Source organism: Nycticebus coucang, chromosome 9, assembly GCF_027406575.1.
Source record: "Nycticebus coucang isolate mNycCou1 chromosome 9, mNycCou1.pri, whole genome shotgun sequence".
NCBI classification, from domain to species: Eukaryota; Metazoa; Chordata; class Mammalia; order Primates; family Lorisidae; genus Nycticebus; species Nycticebus coucang.
Window position 1 is genome coordinate 28,406,690 of NC_069788.1, and position 16,476 is coordinate 28,423,165.

Genomic DNA, 16,476 nt, shown 5'->3' on the forward strand with positions numbered 1-16,476 from the left:
GCAGTCGGCTTAGGGCAACTGTATGGTACATAAGCAATGCATTTTGACCATAACACTTGATGTGTTAAGCAATGACAGTGTTTATTAATCATGGCTTTTGTTTCCTTTCAGTAAGGCTTAGCCTTTGGCAGAGTATTTGTTCTTTCAGTTTCTGTATCTGGGCTGGCATAGGTAGTAGTGTACGCAGCTCTTGAACTTCTAGAACACCAGGATAAGTTATGAGAAGAAAGAAAGTGGTTCTTTTACTCATTATTCTTTTACTCACTTATCTGAGCAATTTCTTTTTCTTCCGCAGACAGGACTGTCCTTGTGGATACAGACCTTCCATTCCTCAGAGGCCTCTATGTGATGGGGACTTTAGATTTCCCTGTGGACAGAAGCAATGTTCTGAGTGTGGCGTGCATGGTCATTGCAGGCGGGGAGCTGAAAGTTGGTGAGTAAAGGCACAAGTATAGAGAGTGTGTTGGGAATTACACTCTGGGAGAAAGTGCTCTGGGAAATGGGTGGTATTATCAAGTCAGTTGCTTAATAGTGAGTTTACTAGTGAAGCTCTGCCTTGGCAAGCTTCAGAGGTGGCCAGAGGTGAGTTATGTCGGTCATTCTCCATGCTCACGCACTGCCAGCAGGCTGCGTCTCTGGTCCCATGGTGCTTATGTTGCTGTCCTTTGCAGACTTGTTTATGCTCCTTCAGGTTTTAGATCAATTCTCCCTTTATAATATACCTGTAGCTCACTCTTTCAGAAGATATCATAGGATAGATTTGATATTTTCTGATCAAGTAACTCACAATAGGATTTCAATCATTGCCTTAACTTAGTTCCCTGGGAAACCAGACTTAGGGTCCTTGATCCATAACTGCCGAATAGCTTTTCAGAAAGACTTTCCTAATTTGCAGTCTACTATTTCTCAGAGTTACAAAATCCCCTCATTCTTCCTGGCATTGCCTATAAGCACAACTTTGTGTAATTTTTCTGACAGCCTGGGTGAAAATACTGTTCCCAGGTGGGATCTGACCTTTTCTGAACAGTGAGATGAGTGTAGCACTGGAAATCAGGGCTCTAAGTGAGATGGTCGGGCCCCAATCTACCTCCGTCACTTACTTGATGTTTGACCTTAAGCAAGTCAACCTCTGGGCCCCTTCATTTCTTCATTTGCAGCATACACGTGTTAAAAATAGAACCTTTCTCAGAGGGATGTTGAAATCATTAACTGTAACTGAGTGCTTGGGATATAATAGGTGTTCAATAAATGTTAGTTTATCTGTCGGGGTGCCTATAGGAAATGGACATCATATGAATCTGTCAACTCGAGGTTTACATGAAGGAACTATTTATAAAAATCCAAATGAGATGGGGCATATCTCGGGGCTAAGAAATTTGGGTTCTTACTACCCCTTGTTGTAAAGGGGAAAGAAAATGAAGTCATTACTGGAATCCAGAGGTGGACAGGGAGGTCTGCAGGGATGAAGAGGGTCCACCTGTCACTGTTTGCCAAATGCAGAGATGGGGATTTGATGCTACAAGCTTGATTGTCAGAGAGCCAGCAATCTGGACAACAGCAAGAGTTATTCTCTCAAATCTGTTCTGCCTCAGTTATAATTCTAACAGTTTTTTTTTTAATGGGATACAAGGAAATAAACCTAGAAAATTTTAACTTTAAAAGAATCATTGACGGAAACAACATAGAAGTAAACTTGCCTCTAACAACATAATGACACTTATTGTCAAAGTGTTACTACCTCTCCCAGAATTTTTTGCAATAAACATCCTTACAACCATGGAGAAAATTTAACTAGATAATCATGGAAAGTGTGTGGGGAAAGAACGTGGGCTGGGCAAAGAGAGTCAACTGTATTACTCCAGCTTAGCTTCTCAGATTCCATCTTTTTGGCCACTTTTCTGGTTTCCTGCAGATGGTTGCCAGACAGAAGCACAGCCTTTCTGTGGCTGAGACTTAGTCACTACAAGGAGGGAACCAGGGGAATAAATATCCTGACCTCACTCTCTTGCCTCCCTCCTGTCTTCTGCTCATGTTATCATTTGGCACACCCAAATGGAAGTCAGAGTAGAGGAGAACTCACTGATATGGTAGAAATACATCAGCAGCATCCTGGGGCTCTGGGCAGGGTAGACAAGGCAGAGTTTAGAAATGGAAGAGGCTGTAGAAGCTCTCCAGCATAGCAGCTTCCAGGTGCCATGCATGATACAATACTTGTATCAATACAGCCAAAGATTAATCTACCTTATTAATACTTGTATCAATACAGCCAAAGATTAATCTACCTTATTAATACTTGTATCAATACAGCCAAAGATTAATCTACCTTATTAATACTTGTATTAATACAGCCAAAGATTAATCTACCTTATTTTAGGTTGTTAGTCCTGCCAACTATATTTTCCACTCTTTCACTCTGTTGTATGTTCTGCTGTAAACACACACCTCTGCATTGTACACTTGTGCAGGACTTATTTTGTTTTGCCTTAGGCTTTAGGGGAATTTAAGCACAATATTTTTTACTTATCTCTTTATTTTATTATGTCAGTATATCTTTTCACACTGGGGAAATCCTTCTGGATTCAGAGATTTTCCACCCAGATTACTACCATTTGCCTATTTATTTTAATAGTCTATAAAATCCTCGTCTAATTAATATAACTATTAAATAAAATTGAACTTTCTTTTTATTACTAAAAAACTTATTGCAGATTAACATCTTCTATTGCTGTGGTTAGATTTCCTCATTCTGAATGTTATACATAACTTTCGGAGGCCACTTACTACTGTAATATATAGCTTGTTGCCTGAAAAAAATCTGTACCTTTGAAGAGGAGTGACACCGTGTCACTTCCCAGTTGTAGTTGATGCATTTCAAATCTCATTTCAAAATTTCTCTATTCTAACTATATTTTTTACCCATCACTAGATAATGGTGTATTCTGTTACTCCCTGCTTCATCCATGTGTTCTAGGCCAAAAGGTTGCTTATTGGAACCCATCTGCCTAGTCCTATGTGTATTATGCCTGAAGGAAGACTTTCAACCCATCTGTCCAATTTTACCACACCCTAAAGAAATCCCAACATGAAATAGATAATAAGACTAGTTAATAAACAAACTTAATAGATGTGGACACTGGCACAGAGTGCTGCCAGAATATGCCTGCTATCTGATGCCATTTGATCCAAGTCCCAACATTGTGGAATTATATTTCTTGGTGGCCCTGCTTTTAAGGCAACTGGTGCTGGCAAAGGTATCAATCGACTTTTAGTAGAACAGAATCACACATAGGATGGTAAAATTAGAAAGGAAGTTTAAGATCAAAGCTTTGCTCAGAGGGCTACAGCTGTATCACAAATGCCAAACTCAATTTTATTATTTGTTCAGTGCTTGTCTCATTAGTCTGATAATACACTTGAGATAAGCTTAAAGCATTTCACTTGTGTATTCATTCTTTCATTCATCGTGCATTTACTTAGTACCTATCATGTGCCAAATATCATGTGAGATGCTGGGTGTGCAAAAATAGAAATCATGAATGCTAGCTTTCAAGAGGTGTCTCAATAAAACAGAGGAGACAAATAAGTAAAAACACAATGGGAAGGTCATATCTTTCAAACTGGAGGGAGCTTAGAGATAAAGGAAAAGATGAGAACAAGCATGTGTTTACAGATACGCATCCTACCTTGAGGAAATTATAGGGAATGGGTATGTCTGAATTGTAGGATTTGCATAGAATGGTGGTAGCCAATGAAGCTTCTTTGCCTTATCCCCGATGTTGTGAAATTTGGATTTTATTATAAAGGCAATGGACGGTCACGGATAGTTTTAAATAGGGAAGTAATATGATTAGATGTGGTCTTAGAAAGATTATTCCTGCCTGTGTGGGGGATGTATATGAAAGGAACACAGTACACAGTAAAAAGGATATTGAAATGTTTCAGCAAAGAAATTTTAAGGCAGGGGTGTCCAATCTGTGACCTGTGGGCCACATATTGTTTTTGTGAAAAGTTTTTTGCTTACCTGCAGTGTCAAGATATCACAAAAAGTATACACAGACCTTTTTGTTTTTGTTAATTAGCTTTTATTAGTTTTTGTGTATGTACTGTGTGGCCTAAGGCATCTCTTATTCTTCCAATGTATGGAAGAAAAAGAAAAAAAGTTTGGATACTTCTGTAAGGACTGAACTAATGTACTGGAGTTAAAGAAGTAAGAATGTATTAGAGAGCTATCAAGGAGATAAAAATCACTAGAAAATAATGACCATTTTGAAGAATTGTTTAAGATACATCTAAGCTTTAATTGAAAGCTTTCAATGGGGAAATAGCCTATCCATATAATTTTAGTTGAGTGACCCTGGGCAAGTTAGAGGAACTAGCTCTGTCTATATCCTTTTCTCTAAAATGGAAAAAGAATGTGAGGGGTCCCTTTAGAGATGAATGTGCCCTGGTTCTTGGCTTCCAGTGCCAAGAATGAGCACTGGTGCCTACCTGATGATGGAGTGATCACAAATACTAAATAATCACAGTCAACATACATTTATTACAGAACAAAGCACATAAAACATAAAGAGAATATGTCTCCAAAAGGACAGGAAGATTTGTGAAAGAAAGACCCCATGAGAGAAGATCAGTGCTATATATATATATATATATAATATATATTTCATATATAGATACATGAGTGTCATGTATATGATAATACACATATATGTGTTATATGTGTATGTATTACATGTATACACACATATATGCATATATAGTATATGTATATATAAGTTTATATATATACATTATACATAATATATATTATATAAATATAATATAATATATATACATAATATATATTATAATATAAAATTTATATATATAAATATATTTATAAATAGAAAAGAGTCATCAGCCCAAATGTGAAATCAAAGGTATGAATAAAATTGACCAGAGTTTGGGAATAGAGAAGAAAAAATAACCAAAGTTGAAATTTTGAGGCAGACCAGACCATTTGAAGGATGGAAGTGGTAAATGATCTTAGGAATGAGAATGGAAGAGAAATAGCTCTTAAAATTAAAAGAAAATGAAATATATTGAAACAGAAAAAGTAATTTATAATAAAGAAGGAGAACTCAAAGAAAATTGGCCATCTCATTCTGGCTTTGTTTTCTATAATGGCTGATAAATATAGTTTTGACACAAAATGTTACTTTATATGTAGAACAAACAAAAAGGGAATATTGATGCTTGGGGTCAGTGACTTTTAATAAGCTCAATATCATTTATCTATTATTTAACAACTTTTCTTTTAGCTTTAACGTAGTCTGAGGTATTATTGAACATATCAAATCTCATGCTGAAAATGAACAGTTGTCCATATTCAAAACTCTATGGGATTTCTTTCTTGAGCAATTTGCTTTCGTTTATGGAATGAAAAAATAGATATTAAGGTGAAATTAATTCCTCTGATACGATGATTTTTCAAAGTTTCATTTATACATTTTTCCCTTCCTCCATCTCTATCTGACCTCTTCCCTTCTTCCCTTTCTCTTTCATTGAATGCCAACTCAGTGCCAGACGTTTTCCCTGGGACTTGCATATTCAGCAGTGAGCAAGACAGATAAGATTTCTGCTTATATCGTTTTGTTGAAGGAAATAGGCAATGAAATAGTAAAATAAATTCACAAGATATATTTAGATGGCAATACATACTCTGAAGAAAACTAAATAGAAAAATGAATTGAAGAGAGGTCTAGTTTGGATGTTGGGCACCAGAGATTAAGGTACTTCATAAAGACATTTCTGATGTTAGTATGACCTCAAAACATACAGACAAGAAGAAGTCAGACTTGCAAAGAGAAGTTCAGACCAGAGGAAAAGCTAGTGTCAAGTCCTACAGTAGGAAGTTGTTTTGCATACTTGTGAAGCAGAGAGGCAGCCACTGTAGTTGAAAAATAATGAATAAAATAGTATGTTTATAGGGAACATCATGTGTTTCATAATGTAAGTTACATTTTAAGACATGAAATGTTGCTTTACAGATTATTAAAGAAAAAACAAGTCCAAATTTTGCTGAAAGTTGATATTTAGTTATAATCTCTAGAGTATGGCTTTAACAAGACAGAAATTAACTGAGGACTTTTATAAATATAGCATTTTCAGTGACCTGAATTATAATATTAGTTTAGCAACTTATTGTAAAACTTCTCAAAAATTCCCCAATAGTAGATTCATAGCTATGATATTGCAGACCTCTGTGATTGTGTGCATCATGTTTGACTGTTGATAAGGAAACAGGCCCAGAGAGATTATTGATTTGTTCCAAGACCTTATATTGCAAGTGAAGAATAGGAACAGGATTGGGGGTTATTTTCATTACCTTAAATACTCATTTTTGATGCCTTTGCCCAAGGACTACCTTTACTGTGAATTCTTTCCTGTCTGCATTTAGCAGATTTCAAGTGTATCTTTTCTTCTGGTCCATTCAGCTTATTCATAATGTCATTGCTGCATTCATTTTATTGCTATGAAATGGTATGTTTCTGTGACTGTCTTCTCTCTATTAAATGATAGACTTCATCAGAACATTTTAAAGCCTAGCACCTGTTCTGTAGTAGGATTCTAATAATTACTAACTAATATATGCATAAATGAATGAGAATACCTAGGTTTGTCTTTCAGTTCAATGCCTTTTTCTTGTAACACATTTGGTCTCCTCATACTTAAATGTCTACATTTGTGTGGAAGAAATTAGAATGTTAATGTTTAAATGACTACATTATGTTTCTCCACTAATTAAAGGAGCAAAGCAAATGAAAAACTTTGAAAAAATTGGTCATCTCATAAAACTCAAAAGTATTTTCAATTTCTACAGTCTGTCTAGGACAAGAAAACTGATTTAAAGAAAAAATCCCCAATTCAAAGCCTATTCAATAAACATTTGTTGATTGTTTTAAATGTTTGTCCATAAATAGCTGTCTGAACTCAACCCTTTTTTCAGTGTGTCCTTTTAAATGATACATTGTTACTGTGCTTTAACATGTTTTTCTTTTTATTTTAGATGTCAAATGTTCAACTTAATGAAGACTGTTTCAATATTATACTTCAAAAATTGGAAACAGAAAACTCTTTTGTAATAGTTTGTAGGAAGACTTCAGAGGGGGATAACCAGTAATAATAAATGTATATAATTTGTTATAAATAATAAAATAAATATATGATTACCTATAAACAAAATGAAATAGTAATACAGTTATACAAATCTATATAATTCATTTGCATTATACATGTACATTTGCATAATAAATACTCCTGTGGATATTTAAAACTTAACAGAACATTCCTTTATCCCTAAGTCAGCAGGATATGCCCCAGCCATAGGCTTCTTTGGGGACACAGCACTTCATGTTTTTCTCTGGCCTGGCACTGCTTAGTCGTTCAGTTTATATTGGAAACTTGGACTTTATCTTAAAACTTGTCACATATTGCTTTTCAGGGCCAGTGATGGGTATTTGCCAGCTCTGTCTCACATTTGTAGCCAGGACCCTAAGGTCATCATTAGCACATGACTTTGATTGCCAGGAAATGAAGAGCGAGGTATATGGATGTTTCTTTCATTGCTTCCCTGAGTGGGACTTTCTAAATCCTAAAGAAGAAGAAAAATCCATACGCAGTTTATTGCCTTCTAAACTGACAGTTCAGTAAGGCTCATTGGATGATTAAGTAAGAAGAAGGAGAAAAACCTGAGAAAAGTGTAGATTAAAACATATCCTCCAGCCTAAAGCCACAATACCCACTAGTCAGACCCATTTAGCAGCCAGTGAGAATCTTGTAGGTGATATTTGTTTCAAAATAATGGATTAAGTAAAAATCAATCCTCTTTCAAGTTTATAATTGGAAAATAATACAAATACCTACACATTTAATACGTAAATGTAAATATGCATAGAAGATGGTTTGCTCGGTGTTTATACCAACAGTTCTTTAATGAGACTAATAGCTGATAAAATAAAAAAGTGATATGAAGGGGATATGAATTTTAAATACTGTACTTATTTAACTATACGAGCAAAAGGGACACATCTAAAAGGAACAAAAGCTTTGTCTCTTACAGGTGAGTAAACAGTGAAACATTTCTGTGCTTGAAGAGTCCTTAGGACTAGCAGCTAACAGTTAAATAATATGTATTTCAAAATCAGATTAAGCATTTTTCTGATGGATATTAGTTCTCTGAAAAAACCTTACATTATATTTAAATATACGTTTTTATGCTAAATACTGATACAAATATTTCCTATTGGGCCATCATTTGGTCTCCACTATACACATTTGCTGTACTCATTATTACTTTAATATTTTAATATTTTCTAAATCAGTGTTTCTTAAACTATAGTTTTGATTCATGAACCTCCTTAACAGCAACCTAAAATTTCTTAGAGTTTTTTAAATTTCATTTAATTATGAAAAACTTAATCTCAAAAATTATTAAATATTATTTAGTAATTCATTTTGCATAGATATAAAAACAAAATCATTTTAATAAAGAAAGAGAATAAATGAATGAGGGATTTATTTTCTTCGTTAGAATACACAAGAGTGTTTCAGTTGGAGACAAATTTTGTTTGTTTTCTCTACAGTTCCTTACTGGACATTCAAATAAGTAATCACTGAATATTTTTGCTTTGAAATGTCTAGTTTCTTATACGTTAGGAATTGGACATTACTTGTTGGGAAGAGCTTGCCTTATTTTTTAATAGTTTCCAGAATGAAAGTTTAATTTTGAAATAAATGTCATATCTCCATTGTTACAACTATTATTTTTAACTACTAAGCCACGATTTTTTAAAATGTGCATTATATGCAGACATTGTACTATAATGTGTTACATATATTATATATATTTTTATATATAACTATTGACAAGCTCTAAATCACTTAGGTCTCACAAAAAAATGGTTGCTCTTATTGGGCCTATATTATTGTTAGGGAAACTGAGGCTTATAGCAATGAAGTCATCTGTTCAATTTTGTGCTTAAAGTTGTAAGGGTTTATATATGAATTTGGTGAATTCATTCACCAGTTTTACAAGTGGTGAATGAATAGTATTTCAATATTTATTTTAATATTCCATTGTTGATAAATTGAGAGCCTTCATTGATTATAAAAATCTGTCAGCTGAATAAAATCTCTCTCCAAAGGAATAGACATTTTCATTTGATGATGCCTACTTGTTTTTATAACCAGTTCTTACTTTATTGGGCTGCAAGTCTCTTCCACCCTCCATTTATTTTCAGATGGAAACCATTCTGCTAGGGAAGGGCATTTTAGTGATAAGTGTGTCAAAAATACACCAGAAATTAAAAGCCAATTCAGAAAAATCTTATGTACTACAATTTAATTGGTTCATTGCTATCAATATTTGCTAGCTTGAGTCTCTGATAGTAAGAACACTCTGGAGTCCTTGGTCTGAAGAAAGTAGCTACAGCAACATATGAAAAAAATAGTTTGGTTCTAGATAGAAGCTAAATTTCCAATGTCCTAACCATATAACTTCTAAGGGCAGGAAAAAATGTGTAAAATTGATTTGGGGGCTAATTTCTTAAGCCTGTGTTTTCTGTACAATCATGATATTTATGTGATTTTAAGATTAACTCAGAAGTAAAACTATTTAAAAATATAAATTTATTGCTTTGAATTCACTGAACAGCACTTGAAAACAGTATCTTCAGAAAATGTGTCCAAAATTTGGCCACTTTCCATTCTTTTGTGATCAGCAAAACTTGTTGATCTTAGAATTGATTAATCACTTCATAAATTTTTATTGAATGTGAAATATGATACACATGTACATAAAAATTGTATAAGATAAAAACATACAGATCAATTAAACATTATAAACTAGTAAGTAAATTTTTATTTCTAATGCTTCTAATGTAATTGAGCATTTTTATATTTTGTTTATTTGAGAATATTTTATTTTGCCAAGTAGCTATTCTCTTATCCTTTTTAAGTAACAGCTTATCTGTTTTATATTGATGTGTTGAAGTCAGATATTTTGGAATGTATCTTTTGTTGGGTTTAAGGATTGCAAACATCTTTTATCTTTGTAGCTTCCATTTTTTTTTTTTAATGGTATCCTTTGATGATTGGAAAATCTTTATTTTAATATACTTCACTTTAAAAACGTTTTAATGCATTTTACGTTTTGATTGAACCATGATCATAAAAAATTGCCATGTAATTCCAATCCTTTAAGATTTGTTTATTTTTTTATTAAATCATAGCTGTGTACATTAGTAGATTTGTTAAGCTGATTTATTGTCATCATATGATCAATTTTTCTAAATGTCTGTGCATGCTTTAAAAAATGTGTATTCTTTATGGGTCCAGTTTTCCATCTATGCCCATGACATCAAGTTTGCTAATTTTTTAATTCAAAACTGCTGTCTCCTTATTGTATTTTTTTGTTTATTCTAGGAGCAGTTTTATTGACTTTGCTGGTGTTATTGTAGATATATCTGTTTGTCCTTGTAGTTCTGTCAGTTTATACATGTTGACGCTATAATGCTAGGTGCATGTATGTTTAAAATTGTTTTAACTTACCAGTGAAGATAGTCTTTTATTAATATGGAATATTTCTCTTTATTTCTAATTGTTTTTACCAGAGGACTGATAAAAATTACCCTAGTTAACCACTCTAGAATAAAATATTTCCAAATAAGCTTTGCTAGAAACCTATGGTTTCTTCTCTAAGCTGACTGAGAGAAGGCAGTGTCAAGTAAAGACACTTTGGATATAGTTTTAGATGTATTGACATAAAACACAGTATTCTGTGATAGACTATTCAGGTTCACTCAACCCAGACATATTTGACAAGGAAGAATTCCAGAAGAGACGGTATTTGAGCTGGGTTTGAAAGTACCGATTAACCATGAAGAAAAGGGAAGTGGTGGTGTTTCAGACAGAGGGAGGGAAGACCGGGAAGCCCATGGAATGCTTGGGAGTTTGTGTGGCTCAGCTACTGAGCATGTCAAAAAAGACCAAAGAGAGTGGAAGGGGCTCTAAATGGACAAACATGTTTCCAATTATTTGCTGTTTCAAAGAGTTTCCAAATGTTTGCTATTATAAATAAATAATGAAGAACTCTAGGCCATAATCTATGTTCATACATTATACTAGTTTATGTGTGTGTGTAAACAGGGTCTTTCTATGCTGCCCAAGCTGGTTTTGACCTCCTGTCCTCAAATGATACTCCTGCCTCAGCATCTCAAAGTGCTGACATGAGCCATATTTCTTTTTTAGAACAAGTTTCTTGAAGTAGAATTATTGCAGCAAGTGGTACAGACACTTTTATACACAAAAGGGGGCATCTAATCCAAGATCATTGAAGGGTTTTAGAATAAGTTACAGTGGAGCCAAGTTTTGGGGGATGATTAGGAGTAAATCAAGATGAAGGTAAAGAATGTATATGTAAAAGGCTGGGAAATCTCATGGGCACAGAGGAGAGAGAGTTAGGGGAAAAGTAAACGATTCAGTATGGATGAGCTTAGTTCAAGGTGTGGGGAGTTATGTCGATAGAGTGGGCTCTAGGTTTATATGTGATTCCTTCAGAAGAGATTTGCTTTATTAACCAAACCACCACAGAAATTTAGTTAATAAGTAATAAAACATCCTTTTCCCTTTTTCTTACCTTTTGAAGTTCATATTCCCCAAATCATTATAATGGTTATTTTTCATGTAACAAAACTTATTTTCTTCCATCTCCCCAGGTGTTTTTAGCATCTGGAACATATTGTTTCCCCTCCATTGCCCACCACCATGCTATGTAATATCAACTTCTTTTTACTTCTTTTCTATTTCTTCATAGTCACATCTGCTATGATGGTACTCATTAAGTCTAAGGTCCACCTTCACCACTTGATAACTATGTACTATTCCTTGTCTCAGTTTCCTCATGAGAACCTCCACAATATGCATCATATGTTGTATGAGTTAAATGAGTTCATGCATATGAAGACATCTGAAATGTCTTTACAGCACAATGACAATTATTTTCCCTCTCATTATGATTACATAATTTCAACCAGGTTTAATATGCCTCTTGCTATGGTATAGAGCAGCTTGACAAAGGTAAACCAAGGATAAACTACATTATCCTTAGCATCTTCTCTTAGACATGACTTCTCTCAGTGACAAATTCCATGCTGGAGAGAGTGCCTGATCTTTCTTTGATTGATAGATTTGAGAATAAAATGAGGATCTTAGCTTTCCAAGCTTTTCAATCGCCTGCTTCTGAAAGAAGCATTGTATTTTACTGTTAGAATAGCATGTATTTTCTTCTCTTCAGAAAGTTTTTCTACATAGTCCCTATCCTCTATCTCTGCCTTTCCTTAAGTTGCAAAAAGGAAGCCAAACCCTGGTCATTTCAGATATCAAAGATCACAGCAGGCTAACTAATTTTGCCCAGACTTTCTGTGAAATCTCCGCATGTGCTGCAGTTTTCGGTTGCATAATTGATTTAATCTTTGATTTTAGAGGAGCACTGAACTCTTTTTGTGGGACTTTGCATACATTTCTCTAGGGCAAAAACTGTCCTACTTTTTTCTTTCTGGTATCTGTTTATGCTAGGCCATTTTTTCCCTCCAAGACTCCAAACTACCCTCCATGAAATAAATGAAATCACAGTTGGAAAACAGCTTACTGGACAGACTTATAACTGCAAGATAAGAGCTACACCACTCACATTTACTTAATAGTCTCTTCCTCCCTTGTGTCCCTTCTTTCTACTCCAACATGTCTTTGTTTTGGCTAAGAGGATGCATTAGCCTCTGAGCTGGGGAGTGGCATTACCTACACAGAGCTGCAGCATACCTTAGACTCGTATTGGAGACACACAACTGACCATATGACTCTAGGAAGATTTACTTACCTCTCTGAGTCTTGCTCCCACCAACCCTTACTACAGTAACAGCTATGAAGATTGGTTTATAAAGATAGGTATATAGTAAGCTTTAAACCCACCTTGAGCCTTTTGGCTAACCAGGTTATCTATGAAATGTCATCTGGAGGGAATGATTTTATGCTACGTGAATTATCACTAACCATAATGAAAACCAAAACAGTTATTTTGTACTGATTTGCCACATCCTTTTAAATTATGTTTTAAACTGGAAAGTCTTGTTTGGTAGAATAGTTTTGTAAACCTGTTTAATCCAGTATATAATTTGAGGACTATCATCAGTTATTTCTTAAACAATTGATGCTTGGTAATATCTTCTGTACTCAGATATATTTTCCAAAGAAAATAACTTTTTTTTGGCCATACCCACTAATGCTATTTCAGCAAATTCCTTGAACAATTCCCTCTCACACAGTAAAAGTAACTATGCTCTACCATTAATATCAATAGAACGAGGTCAGAAGTAATTTCCAACTGCTATCTGTCATAACCTTGAGTGTTTATGTCTTTATGCTGCCAAAAGAATTTAGTTTTAGAAAACAACCTTTGTTTAAGAAAACAGCATAAACAGACCTTTGTTTAAATAAACTCTTTTACTAAAATTGTATACATTTAGACAAATCTTTCAACCTCTGAGCCTCTTAAATGTGAATATTTAAAATTGGGAGAGATTAAAATCATACTTGTCAGCTGTGATATGAAGATTAAATGCTAAAATGTATGGAATAAAGAAATTTGGGGATTACCTAGCCATAGACAGTGTATCAGGCAGGCTTTGCCATAGTAATGGTGTGTAACAAATAATCTCCAAATCTTAGCAGTTCATAAGAAGAAATATTTCTGTTTAGATTTAATGAGACTTGGCTTGTGTGTTCTATTAGGTTTGCTTTGTGTATTTCTACATTCATATGTCAGAGGTCATTTAAGGAATTATCCTTTCATGGTAGCAAGCATCATTGCAAGAGATTTGGTGAAAACTTGCCAAGTCTCTTACGTCATTAAGTGAGAACTGGCATTACTGTCACTCCCACCCAAAGTTCATTGGCCAAAACAAGTCACGTGACCAAGGTAAATATTAGTAGGTCAGGAAAGTTCACTCTGCCATGATAAAGAGGAGTTAATATTTGCTGAATAATCATCCACTATCACTCAAAGAAGTATACTAAGTCTTATTTTTTTTCCTACTCTAATTTTATTTATGTTACTATTGGCTCTTTTCCATAGAGTTTACTTTATGACGTCTACTTTGCATTCCTGAAATTACATCACAATTTGTTTTTCTTTCTTTTAGTTATAAATTGTTGTGAATGTTATACTTTTCATTGTAAACAGGTACTTTAGAAAATCCCTTAGAAAAAGAACAGAAGCTTCTGATTCTCCTTAGAGGTTCAGAGGGAGTCTTTTGTGACCGTCTCGATGGAATTCGTATTGATCCAGGAACAATTGGTAAGAGTATGATACAGTTTTTATTAAAGATGAAATAAGAATATGTGTGCGTGTGTGCTTGTGTGTGTGTGTGGTAGAGAAATACTATTTGTAGAACGTGCTAAATTTCAGGTACATGTCTAGGTCATTTTTAGTTATTATTTTACTTACTAGCTCACTTGTGAGCAGTGTCCATTTTAGAGATGAGAAAACTAAGACTCAGGGATGATGGACAACATGCAGAGGCCACACAGCTTTATAACGTCTAAACTAGGATTTATATCCAGATAGGTCATACACCAAAGTCTAGTCTAAGTGTCTATATTATTAACTGTAGATATTATGTAATATTTATGAAGTTTTAAATTGACATAGTCTTTTGTGCCTGTGCTGATCCCTGAATCCAGCCATATGATCTAATTTTTGTTTTTGAAATTTTCTCTAATACTAAATTGAAGTGAAGAATGAAATATTTCTTTCATTGAATGCCTAAATTTTTGTGGTATCATAAGTAAGTGGAAGATTTTAATCCTTTTAAATCCTTTGTAATCTCCTTGAAACAACTAAGAAATGGTGTCATTTTACAGTAAACCTTTGATAATTGGAAATGACCAAGAAATCTGCTTTTATGGTCAATTGAATATTCTAGATAATTCAAATTTAAGGACATGAACTGCTTTTTGTTATAAGCATTGTAGTTGGAAATCTCTTTAAGTTACTTTAGGATCCTTCTTTGCTTCGCTTACTAAGCCTGTAGTAAAAAGATAAATTTTTCTTTTCTTTTTTTTTTATCATTAAATCATAGCTGTATACATTAATGCGATCATGGGGCACCATACACTGGTTTTATAGACCGTTTGACACATTTTCATCACACTGGTTAACATAGCCTTCCTGGCATTTTCTTAGTTATTGTGTTAAGACATTTACATTCTACATTTACTAAGTTTCCCATATACCCTTGTAAGATGCACTGCAGGTGTAATCCCACCAATCACCCTCCCTCCGCCCGCCTCCCCTCCTTTTCCCCCTTCCCCCTATTCTTAGGTTATAACTGGGTTATGGCTTTCATGTGAAAGCCATAAATTAGTTTCATAGTAGGGCTGAGTACATTGGTGATGATGGTATCTGATGAAATATTTTTATGAAATGATAACTATGAAAGATTGATTTCAGGACATCTTCTGAAAGTGAGATTATTTTTACATTCATTTATCTTGATTTTTACTTTTATTCTCTTATGACTTTTTTCTGAATTATGGAATAGAAAAATTATGGATGTTTATATAAATGGTTGAGTGCTAATTAATTGCAATGTTTTAGGGGGTCCACATCGAATGAAAATTTAAGGCATATAATTTGTACCTTATTGGCTTACTTCTCTCAATTATGAACTTTCTGCTGAAAATTGTGAAATTATAAAATGTTTAGGTTGCTGGCTTGCTGTAAAATCAATGTGTCAATCCAGGGATGTGCAGAAAATACATTTGGATACAGGAAGAAAATACAGAACTTCTATATAATAACTTAATATATATGAGTATGTTCATACATATGTATATTTATTTATCTAAAGTGATAAATATTATCTAAAATTATCTAAATTAAAACAGCAGGTTAGGAACAAACACTCCAAAACTTCAAAATCCAGGCTAAGTGTGGTGGCTCACATCTATAATCCTAGTATTTTGAGAGACTGAGGAGGATCACCTGAGGCCAGGAGTTTGCAACCAGCTTGAGCATTATAGCAAGACGCTGTCTCTATAAGAACGAGATACATTTTCTGGGCATAGTGGCATATTTCTGTAGTCTCATCTAAGAATGGCTGGAAGGCTGAAGGAGGAGGATCCCTTGAGCCCTGAAGTTGGAGGATATAGTGAACTATGATCAAGCCACTGCACCCAGCCTGGAAGACAGAGCAAGACCCTGCCATAAAAAATTATATCTCATAATTTTCAAAATCCTCATATGGGATGATCCTTTCTTTTTTGCCATAAATTAAGATGCTTTATTTGAAACATCCAACATGAAATGCTTCTTGTAAAATAGAGCACTTAAATATTCTTTGTTCTCATAGGATGGACACCTTCATACATAGATTATCA

General features: G+C 34.1%; 1 protein-coding gene across 3 annotated transcripts in view; it reads left to right on the top strand.

Annotated features, from left to right (window-relative positions):
* Window positions 1–16,476, top strand: part of PKHD1 (PKHD1 ciliary IPT domain containing fibrocystin/polyductin) — a 497,465-nt gene that overhangs the window by 333,540 nt on the left and 147,449 nt on the right. For all 3 annotated transcript variants that reach the window (XM_053602538.1, XM_053602539.1, XM_053602540.1), the window contains 2 exons: window positions 296–433; window positions 14,279–14,392. In XM_053602538.1, coding sequence (XP_053458513.1) covers window positions 296–433; window positions 14,279–14,392 — 252 coding nt within the window. The remainder of the gene's footprint in view (window positions 1–295; window positions 434–14,278; window positions 14,393–16,476) is intronic.